This window comes from Equus quagga, chromosome 16 (genome assembly GCF_021613505.1).
Source record: "Equus quagga isolate Etosha38 chromosome 16, UCLA_HA_Equagga_1.0, whole genome shotgun sequence".
NCBI lineage: Eukaryota > Metazoa > Chordata > Mammalia > Perissodactyla > Equidae > Equus > Equus quagga.
Genome location: NC_060282.1, coordinates 4,479,711 through 4,500,336, shown reverse-complemented (window position 1 = coordinate 4,500,336; position 20,626 = coordinate 4,479,711). Strand labels below are relative to the sequence as shown.

Genomic DNA, 20,626 nt, shown 5'->3' with positions numbered 1-20,626 from the left:
TTGATCAAGAAAAAGAAGAGGAAGCAAAATTATATAAAAGAAGAAATAAAAATGGGGAAATAACTTCAGGTAAAGAAGCAGTTAAAGGCCCACAGAAGTTTTCTCCTTTTTTAATGAGCTATATAAGCCCGTTCCAAAGTTCCACAAAAATAAGAATGAAAGATGTTGATTTTGCAAGAAGAAAAAGTTCTAAAGATCTGTTGCCTAACAATATGAATACAGCTAATGCTACTATACACTTAAAAAGATGGTAAATTTATGTTATGTTTTTACAATTTTAAGTAAATAATAAGAATAGTAAGAAAATGACATTGAGGAAGGATTATCCAAGTACATATTAAAATACACTGTAAAGCCATGATAATCACAAGGGAGGCAGTGGCTCATGGGTAGACCAAATAGATCAAGGGAAGAGAGTCCAAAACTTTTCCTAAACATATGAGAAAAATGACATTGCTTATTAGTGAAGACAGATTATTAAATGACTTAGGGACAATTAGATAGCTTTCTAGAAAAAGAAAGGATGGATCCAAGCCTTGCTCCTCTTATTTTAATAAATTCCAAATAAATAAAAGATTTAAATGTAAAAAAAAAAATGAGCCCATGAAAGCACTAGGAGAAAATATGGGAGAATTTTTAAAAAATAGAATCTAAATGAGGAAATCTTTCTGAGTATGATACAATAACAGAAAATATTTTCTAAGAGATTGCTAAATTTAAAATAAGTATCTTCCAGCTTGACTCACTCATGCGGGGATTGGCATACTTACAAGGATATTTGTTGTGACTATGTTTATAATAGCCAAAGATCAAAACAACCTAAGGTCCCTCAAAAGGTACAGAGTAAATAAATTACGAGACGTCTTATGAGGTCTCATGTGGCGGTTGGAGAGAAATGTAGCAGCTCTACCCTATTGGTATGGCATGATGACCAAGATGTGTCGTTAGCTCTCCCGTGCCACCCCTGAGGAGAGGAATCCACAGGCTGCGTCTGCAGAGAGAACCCCAGCTGGGAGCCGTGGCAGCTCCAGAGAGGACCGGGGTTAGGAAGGAGACTTACTCTCCATTGCATAGTTCTTTACAGCTCCTAAATTTTGAAGCACGTTTGCACATGATTTATCTTTGCAAAATAAATAAACCAAACAAACGCTGCCTGCACGGCCTCATGGAGGTGACGTGTTAGGGGCAGAGGCTCTCCCTCTGGGGCGGTGGCACAGACAGAGGGGCCTAGCTGGTGAGTCAGGCCTGGAATCACTCCTCACTCTGCCACTTATGTGCTGCTGACGGTGAGCTGATCTGACTTTCGAACCTGGCACCTGCCACCCTGTGCAGGTTTCGGAGTGCTTTTCTTCACCTTTTCTCACAGCTTGAAATCTCCACTTGCACCCGCCCACTTCTCAGCACTGGCGGGATGGTGAGCTGTGCAAGCCTTTATACCATGTCTCTCATCTCCGGCTGCAGGGCCTGTCCTGGCCCCAGGAGCCGGAGGGCACCGGGAGCACACCAGTGCAGCACAAACCACACCAGGGGGGCACGAACCTGTAACTTCTTGGGTTTGGAGATGAAAGATGAAAGGCATGGACCTGTGTCCCATTCTCCCACAGGCACAGACAGACTGCAGAAATCCTCTTCCAACAAGAGGGCATCTCTTAAAGAAAGAGGCAGGCAGCTGGAGGGGGAGAGTAAAAGCTGGGGCACCCCAGGGGCAGCCCCCTCAACCTTAGCACTGACCGGCACACAGAAGGTGCTCAGTAGCTGTTTGCTGGGTGGACAGGTGGATGGGTGGGTGGGGGGGGGGGGGGGGGGGGGGACAAGGGGGCAGGGGGATAGGGGGGGGGGGGGGGGGTGGGGGGGTTGGGGGGATGAGTGCGTGGGTGGGTGGGTGAATACACAGGGATACCAGTATGAATCAGAATTCTAGAAAAGTGCTTCAAGACTAGTCTTGAGGTTACTGCTGATTTCCTGGGGAACCATGGGTCAGTCCATCAGCCTCTCTGAGCCTCACTGTCTTTCTTTATAGAAAGAAGAGGACAACACATTGTTCATTGCCTTCATTGGAGGCCAAGGGCAACGGTGAACACCCACAACTGAGTCAGGGGAAGCTGCTGCAGCATCCTGGGCTGGACAGGATCACCCCCTTCTCCAATGGCACCCTTCTGGTACGTCTGTCCCCTTCTCCCTGAGAACAGAGAGGCTGAGCGAGAGTCACAGATATGGGTCATGCCTGGGCCCCTCTCACAACCCCTGCCCCCGAGGCTAGAGGCTGCAGAGCTCGTTCCTGCACTGGCTCCCCCAGCGCCAGGTTCCTCTTAGTGGGATCCAGGAAGCCTTACGGAGCACCTCCTTCACCCTGCCCCACAGAGTCACTGCTCCCAGGGAGCTGCAGTCCCGGAAGGAGTCAGACAAGTGAACAGGCCAAGACAATGCAGGTGGTAAGAGATGTGATGGGGTGGGAATGCCAGAGACAAAGGCTTCCTGCGGGGAGGATGTCTAAGCTGAGTCTTGAAGGGACAGGCAGAGGTATTTCAGGTGGGGGTGGGGCGGGGCTGGGGGAAGTTTTAATCCACTTGACTTACAGCTGGGTTACACTCCTGTCCTTTGTACTTGAGCACTCTCCAGGGCCCTCTGGCCCCGGGGATCAGAGCCTCTGGTCTGGCCCTGCAGCTGCTGTCAGGCTGCATTCTTTCTTGGCACTGGGACAGGACAAAGGGCCAGGGCTGGGCCTCCCTCAGCATGGCGCCCCACACCTGGGACAGAGCACGCCCTCCAACTGGCTGCCACATCACAGAGAATCCAGAGGGACCCACGGCTGACTCAGCTGCTCCTTGCCAACGGAAGTGTGGATCAATCCAGCCATCCTGGAGGCCACGCTGGCCACACGCACACGAAGCCTTCACGAATCACACGCACGTCGCACCAGTAACTCTGCTTGGGAACTGATCCGGGGTCACAAGGGCAGATGCCAAGAATGTCTACCTTGGTCTTACGAATGGAAAAACTGGAAGCCACTACTAACCAATCAGAAGGGATCAATCACCGAAGCACATCTGGGCACATCAGCATGGAACTACTTAAATCCCATGGAAGAATGACATCTAAGGACTTGGGCTCAAGTGGCCCTGACCCTCTGTGAGGACAGACTTTATTCACTGACTCCTTCACGCAGTCAGCAGACACCGAGCACCCACCAGGAGCAGAGGGCGCTGTCTGCGATCTCACGGCACTCACCAGGCAGCGGGGATTTGAGGAGAAAGTGCATGAGGGGGTAGGGGACACCCAGGAGGACACACAGCTCAGGTGTGGGGGTACGAGAGTGTGGGGGTGCGGGCACCAGGGAAGGCTTCCTGGAAGAACCGAAGTGTAGAGGAGAGCTCTAGGTGAGGTTATGCGGGCACTGAGAAACAGGCCTAGAAGAGAGGGAAACCGCGGCTTCCTGGCAGGAGGGCGGCCAGTGGAGGGAGTTTGGGGTGTGCACCACGGGGAAGACAGTGGTGGGAGAAGAGCGGGGCTGTGGAGGCTGCAGAGGCAGGCGGTGACAGGTCGGGAGGGCCTTCTAAACCACGCTGAAGACACTGGGGTCTATCCTGAGGACTACGGGAGCCACAGAGGGGTTTTAAGTAGGAGCATGGCACACCAAGGGCAAGCTTGGGAAGGAGGGCGACACAATCAGGGTCACGTTTGGGAGGGAGACTCGGGCTGTAGTGAGGACGTCAGATCACAAGGACCAGATCAGAGCCGGGGACAGCAGTTTGGGGGAAAAACTACCTAGTCTTTTCACTCACCAGTTTCTCCCATAAGACACATAACAATGCTTATCCCAGTGGGTTATCATGGAGAATAAATAAGGTGATACAGAGAGGTGCTTAACACAGCTCCCAACACCCTGCAGTAAGCGCTCCACAAATGCAGCTATTCTTCTGGGGAAAATTAGCACAATTAAGCAGGCTCCCAAACATTATTTTTAAACTAGGATGTTTGGGACCAAACAGAAGACTAAGGGGGGCAGAAGGGAAGTGGGGCAGGTAGGAGAGGAGACAGACAGGCAGCCCGGAAGGAACAGGCTCTGGAGCCCGACCCCACCCGGGCCGGCTGAGCCCCTGGGCAGGTGAAGCTGTTAAGGTGCAGTGCCCGTCCCCAGAGACAGACATCGGCCTCCGCTTGGGGCTGTGAGCATGGAGAGCGGCACGCAGAACACGCCTGGCACAGAGAGGGCCCCGAGAGCAGAGCTGCAGCCCACAGATGGTAGGACCGTCGGGGCCTGTTGATCCCACAGGGCTGTCCTGGAAGGCGAGGGTGTTAGCTGTGGCCTGGGGCTTTTTCTTTGTATATGGGATTTTGTTTTCACTTTTTTCCATCAGAAAATACTACATTCATACTCTTCATACATTTTTTCCTATTCTTCTATTCTTTATAAATTTATATATTTTTATTTGGAAAAGATGCCAAAGAGACAGCGATATAGCCCCGTGGTCTCCCTGCACCCATTGCCTGGCCAGCTGGGTCTCAAACAACATGGCCACTAGCCATAACTGGGCGCCAGGTGAGGGGTCCCTGGCTTGGCTGACCAGCCTCTCAGGCTCGCCCAAACCACCCAATTAGCCTGGCCCAGCAGACACAGCCTCATCAGCAGCCTTAGTGCTGACTGACACCTCTGCCCGGAGCACATGTTTGGAGACGCAGGCTGTGCCGGAGAAATCCACAGCCCAGTGCTGTTGCTAAGTTACCTTGGAAGGAGGAAGAGGGTCAGTGGGCAGGCTCAGCTGCCAGGAAGGCCTGGGCCACACACAGCCACATGCAGCTGCCAACTCCCCTGCTGGATGGGACCTGGTCCTCAACTCCCTCTCCCACGGCGTCCAAGATATAATTACATCTGGAGACTTGTTGCAGCCATTCGGCATGAATCTCACGTTAGAAACAAACAAGCACACCTCCCCACCAAGACCTCGCCATTACACAATTTGATGAAAGGACACTTTGCAGGAGTGGGGGCACCCCTCCCTGCCGAGTCCCAGAGCCAATCCTCAGAGGCACTGGACATCTGGCTGCCTGGCACTCCCAGATCCAGACTCCTGAAAGGAGCAGGCCAAATGCAGAAGGTGCCACCGAGACAGAAGGAGCAACATTCAGACACAATGGGCCCCACAGTGCCTTCCAGGTGGTTCTGTCCCCAACGAGGCTGTGAGCCTTGTCCCCAAGCACCTGGCTGGCTCCTTCGCAACAGGGTGGCTACAGAAGTCAGGTTCTGGTTCCGCCTCTCACCTCTGCTTCCAGGACACCGGCACGAGCTCCCGCCCCGTGCACACCAGGCTGTGTGTGGATGGCCTGTTCACTGCCCGGGTCTCCCACCTGCACCAGGAAAGTCTCAAAGGCAGGATCAAGTTTCACTTATGTTTGGGTCCTCCGCACCTAGGACACTGCCAACTGATGAGCACTAGATAGATATTTACTGAATGAATGGATAAATCCATCAGTCGAAGAACATACACAACCCACGTAACCTTAGGCAATGGAAACCCCCTGGGTCCATTTCCTAATTTGTAAAAAGGTAATGGTAACGATGACCTCACAGACTTGCATGGTTTGGACAAACTGCATGGCAATTTTGGGCACAGTGTCATGCTCCCCAGATTGAAGGGTGCATCATTCTCTCTGAGGCAGGGCAGTGGGGTGCCCCACACAAGTTATCACATGACCATTGCCTCCTAGACAGGCATTACCCTCACGCCTGCAAGCACTGCCTGCACACCACAGCTTGGGACTCAAGCTCAGAGGCAGGATTTGCCTGGTGGTTATTTGGAGAATGTGTACTGAAAATATCTACTCCATAATGTAGCCAAAACCTAGTTTGTATTCACAGGCTGTTAATGAAAGATAGCACAGACCAATCACTCATGTATCTAAGAAGCTATAAAGAGAAAAGTGTTATCAGCTGAAGAACGTAGAAGGGGGCCCAGCAGTGGGACTTTCAAAGCCGCATGTCTAAAAGCTTAGCCCCATTAGTCACCACAACCCAGTATCTATGGAAACGACTGGAAACGGCCCTCAAAACAGACAGTCTGCTGGGCTCTGCAACCCACCTGCTGGCCCCCATCTTCCCACCTCCCCTGGTTTGCAGCACCATTCCAGACGGAGACAAGAGGCATCTAGGAAGCTCTAGCTCAATGCTGACTGGAGGTCCTGCCCTGGGCGCCGCCCCAGCTCTATCCTGGCCCTGTCCCCGCCCCTGTCCTGCTTTGCCTTTGCATGTTCTCCAGAAAGAGCACACGTGGTCCTGGATCCACCCCCAGAATCTCAGCTTCTTCCTCTCCACGACCGCCACATCCTGACGATTCCAGTGGTCCCCCACCGGCTCAGGCCCACACCTATCTCTGAGAGGCAAAGGAACATGCTCTTGCTGGGATCATGGGCATCTCTTCAAACCTTCACTGAGGATTTGATGCCCTCAGCATCTCCAGCTTACAAATGAGAAGCAAAGGCCCAGAAACCTTGACAGCATGGCCGAGTGAAGTCGCACCATGTGGAAGGAGCAGAGGCAGGACCAAACGCCAAGCCCGCCCATGCCACGAGACACCATCATCATCACACAGCAAACACTCACAGCTTTGCTCTCTGCCATGATCCCATAAAATATTAACAACTTCCGGGAATCCTTGCTGAGGGAACGACCCCAAAACACAGAAAAGGCTCTGTGTTCAAACCACTGCATCTAACTTATATAACAGTAAGTATCTGAAGACAACAGAAACAGCCAATGACAAAACACGTAGGAAGTTATCTTGCATCCATTTGGTGAAATACGGTGAGGCCTTTAACAGCAAGTGTAAGGCAGGTTTATAACATGGGAACATTTATGTCTCATCAAGTATAAAAAAGGACACAAAAGTACAAATACAGTATGATCACATCTATAAAGAAAATTTAAATTTGGGGATAACAAAAAGACTTAGAAACACACAAAAATGAAATGAAATAGAAGTTGTTTGGGAGGTGGGAAAAGGGTAATTTTTCTCTGTCCAACTTTTCTGAAGTTTCCCTAGCCTTCTACAATGAGAGTATATGACTTTTATGAAGTGATCCAGTGGAAGGGTCAAGACTCCAGTGCGAGGAAATCTCTGTTTGGACCTGGGTCCGTCACCTCGCAGCAGGGCCGTGCTGGACAAGACCCACCAGGCCAAACCACAGCATTCTCATTTGGAGGAGGGAGATGTACAGTGCACTGGGGCTCAGAAGGGACCATGCGAGTCCTTGCACCTTGCCTGGCACATGACATGCACTTGCAAAATGGTTATTTTTATTTATTTAAGTTTTTTATTTTTTATTTTTTGGTGAAGAAGATTAGCCCTGAGCTAACATCCATGCCAATCCTCCTCTACTTTGTATCTGGGGTGCCTCCAACAGCATGGTTGATGAGTGGAGCAGGTCCACACCTGGGATCTGAATCTGAGAACCCAGGCTGCCGAAGCGGAGCACATGGAACTTTAACCACACAGCCCCAGGGCTGGTCCCCCAAAATGATTAGTTTTAAATAGCAGGCTTTATCTTTTTGAGCTGCCCATAGGAGCCTGCTCTGAGTCAGAGAAAGAACTCTGTCAGCAGAGGCCAAGGGGGCCAACGTTTGGAAGCTCAAGACGACCCGTCAGGCAAGCAAGAGCCTGCCTGGGCCAGGCAGCCTGTGCAGGGAGATCTGAACCACCTCAGGTCAAGGGGCTTCTTGAGAGGTACAGATTTAATTCCTCCTCTGAGGGGGCCCCAGAAAAATTGTTAGGAGAGCCCACGTCATGGGGTGGGGCCCAGGTTAGAGGTGAGGAGCCAGCAGGCCCCAGGATGTCAGACCCACTGCAGGGGTGGTACGGAGGCTGTAGGCAATGTGCATGGAGCCCCGCGACGAGGACCCTGCCCCGCTGAGGATGGACGGGGGCTAGGGAGGCCAGCACTGGCAGGAGGGAGACAGACAAGGCTCACCACCATCTCCCACGGGCCACCACAGTGGAACTACGCTCACAACAGCAGTGAGAAAGCCACCTCAGAAACCCAAGTTCCCACAATGCCCACGTCATGATCTACAGTCATGCATACAATCAACAAAAAAGCTCAAGAGCTTTAAAAATGTTCATGTCTTTTGACTCAGTAACTCCAAAACTACAAAACTGGTCTAGTCAGAAAATCAAACAAAAATTTGTACGTAAAGATGTTCCCTGGAAACAGCCAGATATGGTAATAGTTAAATTCATTATGACTCCCGATCAGGAAAATACTGCGCAGTGTTTCTGGAGAATGTTTATGCCATGAAGACAGGAACTGGGCCATGGCAGGACGCCGCTGGGAGACTGAAAGTGTAGCACAGAGCTGCCCACTCAGCTGCCAGGAAACGGCTCGAGGCCTCCCAGCAAGGCCTCTCGGCAGAAATGCCTTTCAGGTCTTCATTTGATTTTTTTTAAAGTCATGCATGACTTTATGAAAATTATGAAAAGCTGCATTATTTGCCAACATACTGGTGTGCAGGTGATGTGTGACTACGACAAGTGACAGATCACTCACAGCTGCGGAACAGAAAAGGGAAGCACCTGCAAGGAAACCAAGGCCCACACAGCAAAGGGACCTCTGACCTGTCCCAAGACCCCTCCCGGGGGTCTCCGGATGAGTCAGACCCTCCTCAGGCTCACTCCAGGGCGTGGCTGCAGCGTGACAGCTGGTGCCTTGGAGAATTTATTTCTTCTCACTGACACAACACATTAGTACAAGTTTTACTTCATTTTGTGTCACAGGGCTGGGTCCCTGGGGCCTGTCTCAGCCCTGAGGGGAGGAGGGTTCTGGTGGTTGACCCTCCTCAGCTGCCCACATCTGGTGGAAGCAGCTGACTGTGCCCAGGTAATCACAAGGTACGACATTCCAACCCAGAAAAGTGCCTGTGCTGAGGGCAGCCCCCAGAGGTGCACACGGTGACCCCTCTGCAGAAACACCGTCCCTTCCTTCCACTCGGGCTGGATCGCGAGGGGAAGGAGATTCCACAGAAGGAGCCGCCTGGGTGGAGAAGGCAGTCCACTCCCAGCTGCCATGACAGCTGCGCATGGACTCCCCACAGCCTTGCCCTGTGGGAGCTGGGCGCCCAGCAGAGGGGAGACGCCCCCAGGCAGCGTAAGGGGCTCTCACAACTGATGGGGGGAGGGGATGCCAGGAGAAAGGCTTTTCTCTTTAAGCCCCTGGGATAGTTTGCATGTGTCTCTAGCATGCAAAAGGAGATTAAGCTTATGAATTAACTGGAGAAAAGACCAGATATTAATTTACAATGATTTCCGGGGTAGAGAAAAGAAGGAAGATACATATGTGTTAATAATCGACTGTTCACATTTGACCCCAAATAAGATTACATGACGAAATCGTTTCCAGAGAATAAGAAAATCTTCCACTTCAGTAAAAATACTACGCTTAGTTTGTTTCTCAACAGGATATTTTTTACTGCTATTTAGAAACACCCGGACTGGAGTAAAAGTTCCTGGGTGCCACAGGAAGTAAATGTTCAAATACATTAAACGTTAAATAAAATCATGGTGATCTCTCAAGGGTTGAGCGCCAAGTTGGGTTCAGTTACCCCACACGCTTCCACACTGACAACGTGAAAAGCTTCAAAGCTCACCCACAAGAGTGAAGTAAGAGCAAGGATGTAACCCCCTCATTCTCTTCCACCACTCCACACACACAAGATCCAGAAATATCTGCAGGAGATACGCCCATCTGGACGAGCCACCGTGAAGGATGGCCGACTCGACAGCAATGGGCACCCGTGAGCTATCGCGACATCCTTCCCCGCATCTGGGTTTTGAGGGCACTGAACCCCTTCCCAAGTTTGTGCTGACAGGACACACCTGAGGTGCTGAGCTCATGCGAGACGCAGATCTGCCTGTGGCCAGTCGGCCGACAGAGATGCCAGCACGTGAAGACGCCAACACAGCATGGCGAGCTCCTCTCCCCACAAGGTTTCCCGTGAGGACCTCAGCACGTACTGCCAAGAATGTGCTTGCACATTTCGAGAAAAGAAGCGCATTCATCCAGAGGTGTTGGGCGGGTACTCACCCCACTGCAGAGGCGCCAGCTGCAGATGCTCCAGGACCAGCTGGTTCAGGAGTCCTTCCACACTCGCCTCGCCGGTGCGCTTCAGAGAGGGGTGAGCCTCGGTCAAGGAAAATCCAGCTCCTGCTGAGCCCCAGGGACAAGAGGACACATTCCAGAAGTTTCTAGACAGAGGCTGGGAGATGGGAAGCCGCCCCCGCGGATATATGTCCCCTTCTAAGTGATGGTCTAAGCAACCGCTAAGACGTGATCTGAGTGTGTGGAAAACGGGTATTTGCATATGTCAAGTACCTCTCTTCCCTTCCCTTAAAATTGGGTAAATTAAGCTACTGTTATGCAAGCAAGGGAAATCCACAGGGATAATTTTAATCTAACAGCTACTCTTGCTGGGGGAAATAAAGAAAATGGAAGGTTGTTTGTCGTTAATAAGGCATGCAAACCACGGCTCACTGTTCAACACGACCAAATGTGTTTCTCGACACATGTCGGTTTCATGCTGGTTTCATGTCTGTTGTGTTATACATCTTGATGTAATTACACATATTACTACGAATGGGCTCACTTACACAAGTTCATAATCGAGGAAGTCATAAAGTCTCTCAGCAAGTATCAGTGGATGAAGAAATTAGGTTTAGAAATGCAGAAAATAGAAGTCTCACAGGTGCTAATATGTTAACAGTCAATGCGGTTTTCAGAAACGGATCTGTAAACCTCTCTCCCTTTTCCTACACAAATTTTAGCCACAGTATTTAAGTTGCAATCAAAAGGGGAGAATTTAGTTTCAGACATTCTTTAGTGATCGGGGAAGTGGGGAAAAAACAAACCCACTTTTTTCTTCCCTTAGCAACTCAACTGCATTCAACAAACACAGAGTGTGTGTGAAACGAGACAGAGATGGGGAGAAGTGCTGAGGACGCTGAAATGATCGACGTGAACCTTGATCTTGAGAGGCTTACGTTCTGGTGACAATATGGAATCGGACACTCACATTCCCAAGCCTGAGACAACTGTGCCGGATAAAGCCGTGCAGGTAGAGCAGAATGGGCCCAGGCTAGGAGCGAGAGGGTGCCGGGGCCCCGAGGGAATGACGACCACAGCTCCCGGGTCCCTCCTGCCCAAGTGCCTGGCATGGCGGGGATTCACTATGGTCATCTGCTGGCTCGATGGGGGTGTCTGGGTGGAGAGGCACCAAGCGGAGCGAGGACATCGCCCCCTCAAACAGTCCAGCTAAGCATCCACAGAAAGTGTACAGACAAGAGGGCTGCCCAGACAGCAGGGCTGGCTGCACAGAGTGACAGGCCCCAAATGGGAGCACAGGTTGTGTGGTGACCTGCTGGCATCCAGGGTGCTCAGGAACCCCTGCCTAGCTCGCCACCCCAGAGTCCCTCTTTGGCTATTTTTGACTTCTTTCAATTCTTCCAAAACACCATGTGCTCTTTCTGACTCCATACCCTCCCACATTCGGTGCTCTTTGCCTGGAAATGCTTTTGCTTGCCCTCCTCCCCTCCTAACTATATTCGTCCTTTACCTCTTATCTTAGACCTCACTTCCTCCAGGAAGCCTTCCCTGAGCTGTTCCTGCTCCGAAGGCTTACAGGCCTCCCCGTGGCAATGGGCACTAGATGTGCTTGTCTCCTGCTGCCTGGCCTCACCACTAGCCTCATGTAGCTGCAGTAGGGCAGAGCCCTCATCCTGGGCCCTAGACCAGTGCCTGTTCAGTGTTGCTCAGTGAATACTGCCTGATGAATAAATAGATGCTGGAATGAGTACACACCCTAGGTAATGGTGCAGGAGCCATGCCTCATTCACCTCCAGAGCCCACAGCCCACCAACATGCAGCCCCAAGGTTGTGAGACCTGGCAACCTTCCCTCGATCTGCCTGATGCCCAAGTGCTGCTGATGGTCTCTGCAAGTTCTCAGGGCCTTCTCCGCCTCAAGTGCCGGTCCACCCATGCTGTTGGCTTCATTCCGCTCCGACCTGAGTGGCGAACTTATCCCTTTGTTCCCTCACCACCCTTCAACTGAGAATTTGAGAGCTTGGTAGCTGTGACTAAAGATCTGGGATCATACAGGGGTGTCGCAGCCCCAAGAAAACAGCACCTGCCACTCTCTCTTCTCTTAGTAGAGCATGGCAGCCAAGACGGTGCGTTCTGAAGATCTAGCTTCAAATCCTGGTACCACCACTGATGAGCACTGGTGGATTTAAACTCCCTCAGTCTCAGTTTCATCATCTGTAAAATGGGCTTAATAGAAACACCAACTTCACAGGGTCATAAGGAGGAGTAAATGGAATAACAGCCTGACTGTGTCACCTCACTCTCCTGCCCTCTCCTATCTCTCCTCCCTCTCTTAGGAGGTAGAGAAACGGCTCTCCTCACCTCAGGAAGCCAGCCATCACTTTTGTGGCCGCAGATTCCCTTAGGGACCTTACTGTACCACAAGCCATTTATCAAAGTGTTTCTTCCAGAGATAACTCTCTCCCTAAGAATTCTCCAAATGAAATCTCGTTACACACAGTCTGTTTGTTGAACTGATATTATTATTGCTACATACTTCACATTGCACTTTTCATTATTTTATGTGGTCCCGTGACAATCCGGGAGTCAGGATTCATTCATTCACTAGTTCAACAAGTGGGTGCTGAATGGACCTTCAGGGTACTGAGTGGATATTTAGGATAAAGCCCTCATGTGGCCAGGGATGCAGAGCTAAGACTTACTGGAGCCACAAGGAGCTCATAGGCTTGTGGGGAGACAGACCTGCAAACAGGAAATGCTGCCCGTCAGCAATCCCACTTCTGGTGGACACCCAAGAGAAGGGGAAGCAGAGACTCAGTAGAACACTCATACACCCATGTTCACAGCAGCATTATTCACAGTAGCCAAGAAGCGGAAACAAGCCACATGTCGATGGATGGATGGATGGATGGATGAATGGTTGGATAAACAAAATACGGTCCATCCACGCATTGGAATATTATTTGGTCTTAAAAGGAAGGAAATTCTGACACATTCTACAACATGGATGAACCTTGAGGGCATTACGCTGAGTAACATGTCAACCACAAAAAGACAAATACTGAGTGATTCCACTTACAGGAGCTGCCGAGTGTAGACAGGAGGAGACAGAAACAGAAAGGAGGATGGTGGTTGCGAGGGGCTGGGGAAATGACGAGCTATTGTTTAATGCAGAAAGAGTTCCAGTTTTGCACGATGAAAAGAGCTCTGGAGATGCATGGTGGTGACGGCTGCACGACAATGTGAGTGCACTTAACACTGCTGAACTGTGTGCTTAAAAACGGTAAAGACGCCAAAGTGGAAACGAAAGCTGCTGACCTAAGGAGGGGAGGCTGCGATCAAGAAAAGGGGCTGTCGAAGCCCGGAGGAGCAGTGAGTACCCGCAGAGAACTGAGAAATATCCCAGCAGAGGGGACATCGGAGCAGAGTCCCACGGGAGACCAGGAACTTGGGAGGTGCCGGGGAAGGGAGGAGAGAGCAAAGCTTTGAGCAGAGGCAGGACCTGAACAGGCAGGGCCTGGAGAAGTTCAGGGAAGCTGGTGGGAGCTGAAGTCGAGGCGGCATGTTGCCCTTCGACAGAAGAAGAAACTGAGGCCTCAGAGTGAGCGAGCTGCAGGGCTCGCACCTGACCCCGGGCCCGCTGGCCCTGCCAGCCCTGCTCCCTGTCCTTCCTGAATGCTTCAATGGAGGCAGCTGTCCCCGTCCATCTCACAGGTGCCATGTCATCGGTGTATTTCATAATGGCTCTATGTCCTTCCCCTTTCTCAGGGCACATCTTAGCGATGGGCGCCCCCTTCTTGGCACAGAGGTGGGGGGTGAGGAAAGTCATCAGGACGGGGTGCAGGGAGACCACGGGAGAGTCCTGCCAGTCTCCATCTCCCACCACGATGGCTGAGGCTCCTCACAGGAGACCTGACAAGCCTGTCAAAGACAGAGCGCCTTCAGCTCCATCATCTTTGATAAACTCACTTCCATTTCCCCTCATAAGGAACTGGCACAGCAGAATGCCAATCGGGTGCTGTGGATGTCTGGGTTGTTTGGGACCTCAGAGATGACCTACACTGCCCCTGCCAGCCTAAGTCATGACAGGGGCTGTCACTCCCCACTGGCGCATGTGATACGTGGATGGGACAGGGCAGGCACCAGGGTCTCAGGAGCCCCCCCATTCAGCTCTCTCCCTACCATGACTGAGGAAGGACGTCCTTCTCCAGGGCCAGAGACTCCAGAGGTCTGGCCATGCTCCCATCCCCCACTGCCAGGAGCCCCAGGGCCGCACCCCGCTCAGGAAAAAAGGCCCATGAAGCCACTTCACCCAAGACACCAGGGCGCCTCCCAGGGGCAGCCACAGCCCACGGCTGACGGACACGGGGCATGGAAACACTGGCCCTTGCATTGCACTGAGATCAGTTCTGGTCAAGCAAGCTCCAGAACAGAAGCCCCTAGTCTGCCCAGGTCTGCTCGGCTCCTGCCCGTCTCACCCCTCCAGGTTTCTCCTCTGAGCCCCGCTCAGGTTCTGAGCATATGCTCAGGCTCTCAGGCTGAGCAGGGGGTGGGCTGCTGGGCAGGGGACCCAAAGCCACTCGGGCTGTTTTCTCTACTTAAAGACAGGGGAGGAGAGGCTTGTCTGCATAATGGACTGTGAGCCCCTGGAAACTTGTCCCTGTGACTCGGAACCTAGAACGGGGCATTTAGGTCCAGACTAGGGTTCAGAAAATGTCCCTGATTGCCTGTGATTGGCTTCCTGGCTCCCAAAGAGGGGGTGCTGCTCAGCCTAGTGGTTAAACCACCTGCTCTCCCCGCAGCCCAAGGTGACGGGGTTCCCTTTCCCAACTCAGCCCCCATGGAACATCACCTGTGCGAACAGCCACGCTCCGAGCAGACGGCAGCCCCCCCTCAGTCCTCAGAATTTCATTTTCTCAAGAGGAAGTGCTTAGTACTAAGAACTTATTGGCTGGGAAGGTCCGTATCTTTATGAATAGGACATTGTACAGCGTTTAGTTTCCACGGATAGTGAGTGAGTGACTGTTTTTCTTCCTTTCAACCCACAGATCTGAATACTCTAATTTTAACACACAATACACCTTATTAAATTACTTCTTGAAGTGAGGAATGTGAAAGGAGGAGAATCTAACCAGGAAAGAGGCGGTTTTACTGAAGCAAGAGGGGAGCGCAGGGCCTGGCACACGCCCGGCGCAGATCTGCTGAACCAGTGAAGGGCAGGTCCCTCACTGCGCGATTTCACTGTGTGCAACCTCCGTCCCCCTGGGGTAAGTGTGGAGCCAGGATCCCAGCCCAAGGCTGTGTTCATGCGCTTGCTCACTGACTCCCACGTGGACACCGCCAGGGCCAGGCTGTGCTGGACACAGGTCAGATCAGAGCACAGCCGAGCAGGCTCTGCCCGCTTGGAGCTCATAGTCTGGTGGCAAAAGGTTCGGTGGGGCCAGCTGCCCTGTGCTGCCTCCGTGGGCTCCCCAGATGCCCAAGGCATCACTGACTCCAGTGGGCTTTAGGGAGGCAGTCAAAACATTCAGATCCCATCATAACCCTGCGGAGCTGCACACGAGTCAGTGCGCACAGACCCTAAGCGCCAAACTCACATTTCCGGGTGAGGCCTGATCTAAACAGCTCACGCAGACTAAGTGATTCAAACCCCATTACAGCACTAAGGGGGAGGCGTTACGCCAACTCTGCAGAGAAGGAAATAGAGGCACAGAGAGGGCAGGACACCTGCCCAAGTCTACACAGTCACAACTAGTGCCCAGAGAGTCTGAGCCCAGAGTCCACGTTCTCACTCACTGCCAAAAGCCTCCGCGTTACCGGAAGTGGGCAAAAACCAGGATCCGAAATGTTGAGAGATTCTCTGGTGGGGCATGTGCAGGCACGCCCGTGTGAATGGCACACACGTGTACAGTCATTAAGGCACAGGCGGTATTCTGCCCCCACCCCCAGGGCTCACTCCCTCCAGGCTGGAGGAGGCACCCCACAGGCCTCCCCGACAGGACCCCTGGCTTTGGGCCCTCCCACACAGCACCCAAGGGATGCCACAACGGCTGAGTCAACGTATCTCATCAGCCTGGGGCTCTCAGGGAGGAAACCAGGGCAATGAGAGGGAAGCCCCGGCAGCTTCTAAGAAAGCATCTGCAATAGTCCTGCCTCTCTCGCTGCCTCTCCCCAGAAGGGGACTGAAGGAGAAACGGCTACAGATGCATCAGTGACAGTCTGGACCTCCCATGACATCTTCCCCCCAAGTGTCTGTAAGGCAGAGGCCCCAGGGCCCCCGAGCACAGAGGAGACACAAGGAGAAAAGAGTAGGGACAGGGGTGGCATGGCGTGCACAGGGGCAGCACCACCTCCAGGCATAGTTAACTCGCTCCACACTGCTGGAGAACGCGTCACAGCCAAAGGACGTTTCACTTATTTACTCGGAAATAGCACAGCATGTTCCAAAAATGTTCCATTCCAGGGCTCCCTACAGGCCTGCACGGGCCGCGCTTATTCTGAAGTCACTTGAGCTCTCCTCACCTCAGAAGCTCACCAAGGCCCAGGCACTCCCCCACTGCAGAGGCGCACCAAGGCCTGAGTGCTCCGCCACCACAGAGGTGACCCGGGCGCACCACAAGCCTGGGCATCCAGGTGTCTACTAACAACGGGGGGCTGTGTTTACCCTCGCACCTCCTTTGTACAATGGGAGTCATTAATAGCCATCCCACAGATGGTTGTGGGGACAAAAAACAGGTGGGGAGGCTTTGCAAACTTAACCATGCCACAGGCTCTGTAGGAGCTATGGAGAAATAAACCACGCTCTGTCCTCAAAGAATCTGCAATCTGGAGGAGGAGACAGTGAGCGGCTGGCTCCCTCCTCTGCACTCCGCAGCCCCAGCTAGACCCCCTCCTGTAGAACCTGGGAGGCCATGTTACCTGTCCGTGTCCTCGGCAGACTTTGAGCTCCCTGAGGATCAGGACGATGCGCTTCCTGATGTCTGTGACCTCCCCACCTGGCGCACACCTGGAGCCTGTGGTGGGGCACAGGAGGGAGGGAACCAACCCCTCCCAAGGCTTCCCAGGTATCTCTGCCCAGACTCTTCACAGGAGATCACAGGGATGGAATCAACACACCCTGCGCTCTCCTTTCCATGTGCTGTGCATCTTTCTTCCTCCCAGAACCTCCTTTCCCTCCTCTTCTACCTGGCCAACTCCTACTCTCTCCTTCAGACCCAGCACATGTCCCTCAGCGGAGAGCGCCCCACCACACATATTGTCACAAAGCTCTTTATGGCTGTAATCCAACGACTCTGCCATTGATGCCTTAATGTCTGTCTCCCCTGTGGCACCACGAACACCTTGTCCATCTTTCAAGTTCTAGTGTCTCACCCAACTCCTGGGACCCAATGGTAGTTGGATAAATGTTGGTGAGGTAATTTAATGATGAAAGCAGGCACACACACACACACACTCATGGCTAGAATGAGGAAAACAGTAATTCCCTGATGGGATTACTCTGGCATCCCAGTGAGATAACTGGTGATGGCCTCAGCACAGAGCTGGGCATGCAAGGCTATTACTGCTCAAGATGTGAGAAAACTGAGCCTCAGAAAGGTCAGCAACGTGTCTGTGGCGAGAGACAGACAGATACTAGGCCCGGCCCATTCCTTATCATCGCACGGCACTAGCAGAGAGTATGTCTGGATGTCCAGGCTGAAGAGAGCCCGCCTCCCTGCCCAGGGGCATGGGGTGGACGCAAACCCATTCCCAGGCAATGCCGGCCCAGTTCCGTGGACTCCTCTATGGCCACTGCTCAGCATCCGCGTGCCTGACCACAGCCACCACGGCGCTGGTCCACTTCCATCCTTGTTACTCATTTCACCACACAGCACATTGCCGTGACACCACCAGGGGAAAACGCGAAGAAGCGTCCTTTGTGGGAGCCCTTGGAGGTTTCAGGCAATGGATTCTCATTTAGGATGGTTTCCAGGAGGAGAGGGCACCTGTCAGTCAGTCCCATGCTAGGACTGCACAGGCAGCTTCTCCAGTCCCTGAACCAATAAGACCCACGGGGAATAGGGCAAGGGGTCTTCTCCCTCCTGAGGGGAGTGACTCAGGGACAGGTCAATGCTGGCCCCCGACGAGACCACAGGCCACTGTGTGCATGATCTGGTGATTGTGAGGAGTGGTGTCCTTCCTGGGAGCGGTTGCTTCTGCTGAGTCAGTTTCCCTGAGTCCCCACCCTGCTACCTGCCTTGGCTCAGTATCCCCCCACTGTGCCCCCAGCACCATCCAGAGGCCATGCCCTCATGAGGAAAACACATCCCCTGCAGAGTCACGGAGGACTAGAGGCCAGGGACTTGGCCTGCAGTAGAGAGAAGCCAAGTTGTTACCTCCCTTCTTTCCCTTTGCAGCCACCAAATGATGGAGCTACTTTCTCTTTCATAGAGAAGACATCAAATGCCCCTTCCCTAGCTCATGACTGCATCCCTGCAAGGCACCTGTGATGCAGTAACATCAAAGAGACGGAGGGGAAGTGGTATTCGTGTGCTGTACCGGCAAAAGGAGCCAGCTTCACTTTTTGTGGTTGGGGTTTCAGCTAGAATCTAACGGCTCACATGACTCACGGGCACACAGAAGTTCATTCCCAGAGTGGTGACCAATTCTCAGTGAAGGAAATCCTCTCGGGGGAATTCTAAGTCTCAGACTCAAAGACGTCCAGCTAGGTCCCAGAGAGAAGGAACGGGGAAGGGAAGTGACGTTGGGGACATTCCTGGAGGGACAGGCTCTGGGGCAAGTGCTTCACATGTTTCCTTCAAGCAGGCGGGACAGCCACAGTTGGCGCCACGCCAGTGAAGAACCAGAAGCTGAGAGGACTCAAAAGCATGGTCCCAGCCCACTGGGAGACTGAGCAGGCATTCCCTCCAAGATCCTTTCAACTCACGCATCCAAGCTCTTTCCCACAGCATGGCGGCTCTGGAAAGGAGAGATGACCTGCTCAAGAATATGCGTCTACCAGATTGGCAAGAATCCAAAGTTTGGAAACCTATGTAATGGCCAAACTACGGGAATACAGGCACACACTCACACACCTTGCTGTTGGAAAAGGAGAAAATTCACTATGAAATATATGCAAAGTTTTCTAAGACGTGTATGGTTAAGGGAAAAAAGCAAGATGCAAAGCAGTACATACTTTAGTATTTTGAAAAATAAGACTTTGTGCATCTATTTACTTATGGTTTCAGAAGAAATTCTGAAATATGTGCAAGGAATGAATAAAAATGGGCATTTGGGGAGGAAGGGCAGATGGGAACATTTTTCTTTTTAAAGTTTTGAACCATGTGCATATTTACCTATTTAAAATAAAATAAAAACTATTTTAGAAAAAGTAAACAATAAAGTTCTAATAACATTACGAACAAATCGAAATGCTGTGAGCAGCTGCAGATGTGGGACCATGTGGACACAACTGAGCTCCCGAGTGGGGCTGATACAAGTCAAGCCGCCTTGTCTCCATCAGAAGGGAGAGGATCTCAGGATGCAGATTGTTGATAGATTTGGGTTTAACATGCACATTTTTGTGTTTCTTTCTGTCTGCTTTCTTTCCTGATCCTCTCCAGGGGTTCTTTTCACTTGTATGAAATTAAGACTTCAGAATATGACATATTACTCCCTATTATTAAAAAGAAAATCACGCCAGGCTTTGGTGGCAGATCGCACCCCTGTGCTCACAGAACAGAAATAGTGCCTAACGAACAAGGCCTGATAAGGAGCTTTGAAATGATTAGTTAGAGGAGCAAGTTAGCGTGTGAGCAATTACAAAGTTGCCAAATGGCACTGGGGCTTTGGAAACCATGCCGATAGCATATTTCTGTATTAATTTGCTTTTCGGATGTGAGCCATAAAATTATACAGCTGAGCTAATAAAGCCAATTACCTGCATGCACATCCCCCTCCCCTTTCAGCCTCATATGCGACCAAAACAGTCTTGTGTCTGAGCCTGACACACGAATGCAAAGCTGGCTGACCAGTCAGTTATGCAGCTGCCTACATCAGCCACTACCACAGCCAAGATTACAACATTACAGTGATGATGGCAGAGGTAGGAGTGGCTACTATTTCTTAAGTACATAGACCCTGGCACTCGGGGCAAGAGGTCGATAAGTAACGATGATGATGACAATAATCCCCGTCATTATTTCTATTAGGAAGAACATTCCAAAGCACGTCCCATGAGAGAGGCCCCGTGGTAAGAGTTTAACATATAGCTTCTCAATTTAATACTCACTACTTTCAAATTAGGACTTCAGAACATGGTGGGTATAAAGTAGGGACTTTGATTTCCATTTCAAAGGGTTTTTTTGAACTTGGGCCCATGGAGAGAATCAGAAAGCTGACACAGTGCAGAAGTGGCAGGACCAAGCCAGCCTGACCCTGGAGCCCACACTCTGGACCTATTTCAGACACTTTACTGTAAACACCCCATCAATTCCCCACAGTAAACGTGGAAGCCAGGACCCAAGATCCCCACTTGACAAACGAGGATCCTTCCATGCACAG

The 20,626-nt window shown here is 51.7% G+C and overlaps 1 protein-coding gene across 5 annotated transcripts in view; it reads right to left on the bottom strand.

Annotated features, from left to right (window-relative positions):
- TRAPPC9 (trafficking protein particle complex subunit 9) overlaps positions 1-20,626 on the bottom strand; it is a 622,060-nt gene that overhangs the window by 126,089 nt on the left and 475,345 nt on the right. For all 5 annotated transcript variants that reach the window (XM_046642579.1, XM_046642581.1, XM_046642580.1 and 2 more), the window contains one exon: positions 10,072-10,162. In XM_046642579.1, the coding sequence (XP_046498535.1) occupies positions 10,072-10,162 (91 nt within the window). The remainder of the gene's footprint in view (positions 1-10,071; positions 10,163-20,626) is intronic.